Below are 4070 nucleotides of genomic sequence, written 5' to 3'. Positions count from 1 at the left end.
AGCAGGAGGGCACGGAGGGAGACAGGGCCCGGCCGGGGGCAGGAAGCCCAGGGCGATTCTCTCTGCAGGAGGAGGCGAGGTCACGTGCTGAGGGCAGAGACTGGGCCGTGGAGGGCAGCGAGGCTGGGAGGGCTGCCGGCGGTGGGGATGCTGACGAGGCGCGGACACGGAGGCCCGGTGGGGACCGCAGACAGCGCGCTGGGATTTGTCAGCCCTGGGAGAGGAGGTGGCCGCAGGGACCACCGGCACAGACGGGCCCCTGATTGGGCCTTGCTCTCCTTCGTGCCTTCTAACAAGGGCTCCGTCAGGCGACGGTGCCTCCGAAAGGGGAGTCTGTGCTCAGATGTTAACAGACGCGCTCAGGATGACCCTTTGTCATTGCTCCATTGTGTTTCCTTTTTGGGTTTTAAAAGATGTACATTCAGGCCTACAAGACCAGTAACCTGCGGATGAAGATCATCAAGAATGACTCTCCCAGCCACCCTCTCTCCCTGGAGGGCGCCCTGACCAGGAGCACCCACTACCAGCAGTACCAGCCGGTCGTCACGCTGCACAAGGGCTACACCATCCACTGGGACCAGACAGCCCCCGCCGAGCTCGCCATCTGGCTCATCAACTTCAATAAGTGAGTGGGTTCCCCACTGGAGCTCAGGGCAGCCGTGACAACGATGCTACCTCACAGCAGAGTCCCAGGTGGCCTCTCACAGGACGTCAGGCTGGCCCCTGGCCTCCCTGTGGGAGGACACCTCTAGGGGGGATGACATCACGCAGCAGCTCAGAATCGGAAGACCCGGCCGAGCCCCTGCTTGGGGTATGGTGGCCTCAGGCAGGGCATCTGATTTTTGGATCCTCTCAGTCCCTTCACGTGGGAGATGGGGACAGTAACACCTCTCAGGGGTGCAGCGAGGATACAGTGAGCTCACGTGTGACAAGCATGTCGCCCGGGACCGGGCCTTCATGGGAAAAAGTACCTGGCGACCACGTCAGCACTTTACGCCGAGGGGAGGGGCCGTGCACAGCCCGGGGATCGGGCCGAGGGCGCCGGCACGGGGCTCCGCGTACTATGATCGGGGTCTCCTGTGCACGTCGTTTGCTTGTCGCCGTGTTCCTGTGAGGCGGAGATTTATCAGATGCGGGAAGTGAGACCCACATACGTGACGTGGGCCCTCCGCCAGGCTGGCGCAGGAAGGGGTGGGGCCCGGTCCTCCATACCTGGGCTCTTCCACTCCCGTCCAGCGGAAAGAACGTCTCCTTCCAGCCACAGCCCCCTGTGGGGCTCCCCGCTGCAGGCCCTGGAGACGCCCACCGTCCATTGCGACGGTCCTCCTCTCCCCTTGAACACTTCGCCACTCGGCCGTTACCAACAGCAAGTGTCCTTCCAAAGTCTCCCTCACAAAGGGGGGGCGCCACCAGCGCAGCGTTCTCTGGGCTCTTTCCGGCTCCTGCCTGGAGCCTGGGTGGCCGGGGCCCCTGCTGGTGACCTGACACTGCTTCCCTTGCAGGGGTGACTGGATCCGAGTGGGGCTGTGCTACCCGCGAGGCACGAGCTTCTCCATCCTCTCGGATGTCCACAACCGCCTGCTGAAGCAGACGTCCAAGACGGGCACGTTCGTGAGGACGCTGCAGATGGACAAAGTAGACCAGAGCTTTCCAGGCCGGAGCCACTACTACTGGGACGAGGCCTCAGGGTGAGGAGCCCGCGTGGCCGCGGGGAGGCATCCTTTTGCCCCGGCCCCTCCAGTGACCCCAGGAACCTCCTGCAGTGAGTGCCAGTCAGTGCAGGGTCTTCTCCTGGGTTCCTGTGCCCTGAGGCCGATGGCACCTTCCACCAACCCATGTTTCAAGCTGTTAAGCTTTTCAAGCAGCACAAACATCTGTATTCGAGGCCCTCGCCCTTTTGCTAAACTGCATAAGGTGCTAGGTGACAGAGATCTAGGGGAGGGAGCGCCTGCTCGCTGAGACGTCCCCTCCCATTAGCAAGCCAGGCTCTTCAGAGAGCCAGCGCATTTCCTGGGCCCGACGCCGTGATCGCCAGCCCGGGACTGAGGGCGAGGGTTCACTTTGCGGCCGTTTTCCGTTCTTGTTCCGAGATCCAGGATGGGCGAATAGCTGACATGTGCTCTCGCGTTTTGTTTTGTTTTGTTTTCTTATGACAGATAATGGCTCTATCAGTTTGATGAAAAGAAAATCAGAATTTGAAAATCGGAAGCATAAGTACAGTATTAGGGTTGGAGGCAGTAAATAGCACCCCTTTCCCCACATAAATGCTAGCTGATGTGGGCAGACAAGAGGGAACCGCCAGTCTCGCTGCTGGCAGAGCCGTGGGAGGCACAGCTGCCCGCACCGTCCCCAGGTGTGCCACTCTGCCCCAGGGGGCACCCCTCAGACTTAGGGTGCAGAGGAGCAGAGCAGAGCGCCCCTGTCTGTGGCAGACCTATATTACACCCCCAGCCAACGGAGTCATCTACTTCCTGGGGTAAGAAGAAAGTGAGCGGACGGGCCTGGGGCCACAGGTGCCTAGCAAAAGCCTTTCAGACGGAAGGCGAGGATCCTGGCAGTAAATGCCCCCCCACACCAGCAGGAAGTATGATGATTCGGAAACAGGTGCTCGTAGGGTCAGATCCTCGGGCACTGGCTGTCACACTTTCTTCTCAGGATCATGGGAAATGGGACGTTCCAAAGATGTGAATTTTTCAAACGGAAACTGCCACTAAACAAGTCAGACCTTTTTGATCAAAACACTGAGAATCTATGATTTTACCCCTTGTTTCCTTTCAGCAGATTTTGCTGTATACTTCAGCCTTTTTGTCGATAGCTCAGCTTATCATTATGCGTATCGATGATTGTGCTGTGCTTCCTAAACTAATCAGAAAGTTCTTTTCAGTTGCAGTTAACGTGTGCTATCAGAGTAGCTCCGGGTGTGCAGCTCAGTGAACACAGATTCATGTACCTTGCGTCGTGATCCCCCGACAAGTCTGGTACCCCCGTCGCCATCCGCAGTTACTCCAGTGCGTGATGTTCCTGGTGCTGTACTCGAGGTCCCAGGACTGTCTTTACAACTGGCAGTTTGCACTCCTCAATCCCTTCCCCCTTTTCACTCACACCCCCGCCTCCCTGCCACATGGCAGCCATCAATTTGTTTTCTGTGTCTGTGAGTGTGTTTGCTTTGTTGGTTTATCTTGTTCTTTAGGTTCCACATGTCAGTGAAATCATATGGCATTTGTCTTTCTCTGTCTGACTGACTCCACTCAGCACCATTACTCTAGGTCCATCCATGTCATTGCAAATTGTAAGATTTCATTTCTTATGGCCGATTAGTATTCCGCTGTCTACATGTACCACCTCTTCTTTATCCAGTCCATAGGTGGGCACTGAGGTTTCTTTCATATCTTCTTGGCTATTGTGAATAATGCTGCAGTGAACATAGGGGTGCACATATATTTTCAAATTAGTGTTGTTGTTTTCTTTGGATGAGTACCCAGAAGTGCAATTGCTGGGTCATGAGGTCGTTCCCTTTTTAATGTTTTGAGGCCCCTTCATACTGTTTTCCATAGTGGCTGCACCGATTTACGATCCCATAAATAGGGCACAAGGGTTCCCTTTTTTCCCTCCACGTCTTGGCTAACACTTGTTCGTTGATTTATTGATGATGGCCGTTCTGACATCTCATAGTGGTTTTAATTTGCATTTCCCTGGTGATTAGGGATATCGAGCCTCTTTTTGCATGTCTCTTGGCCATCTATATGGATTTCTCCTCTTTGGAGAAATGTCTCTTCAGGTGCTCTGCCCATTTTTTAACCAGATTGTTTGTTTTTTTGGTAATGAGTCGTATAAGTTCCTCGTATGTTTAGGCTGCGAACCCCATATCGGATGTGTCATGGGCGAATTCTTCCGTTCAGTCGATCTTCTTTTCATTTTATTGAATTTCCCTCATTGTGCAAAATCTTTTTATTTGACGAAGTCCTATTTGTTCAGTTTTTCTTTTGTTTCCCTTGCCCAAGGAGACATATCCAAAAAAAATATTGGTAAGAGCAATGTCAGAGAGTTTACTGCCTATGTTTTCTGCTCGT

General features: G+C 54.6%; 1 protein-coding gene across 9 annotated transcripts in view; it reads left to right on the top strand.

The window, feature by feature from the left end:
• CEMIP (cell migration inducing hyaluronidase 1) overlaps positions 1-4070 on the top strand; it is a 164817-nt gene that overhangs the window by 150454 nt on the left and 10293 nt on the right. For all 9 annotated transcript variants that reach the window (XR_003047659.1, XR_003047660.1, XR_003047662.1 and 6 more), the window contains 2 exons: positions 414-625; positions 1503-1688. Coding sequence is in view for 6 of the 9 variants with exons in the window: in XM_025050075.1 (XP_024905843.1) it covers positions 414-625; positions 1503-1688 (398 nt within the window). In the remaining 3 variants the exon portion in view is untranslated. The remainder of the gene's footprint in view (positions 1-413; positions 626-1502; positions 1689-4070) is intronic.

This window comes from Pteropus alecto, unplaced genomic scaffold, assembly GCF_000325575.1.
Source record: "Pteropus alecto unplaced genomic scaffold, ASM32557v1 scaffold60, whole genome shotgun sequence".
NCBI lineage: Eukaryota > Metazoa > Chordata > Mammalia > Chiroptera > Pteropodidae > Pteropus > Pteropus alecto.
The sequence above is the reverse complement of the archived record's forward strand: the minus strand, read 5'-3'. Positions and strand labels throughout refer to the sequence as shown.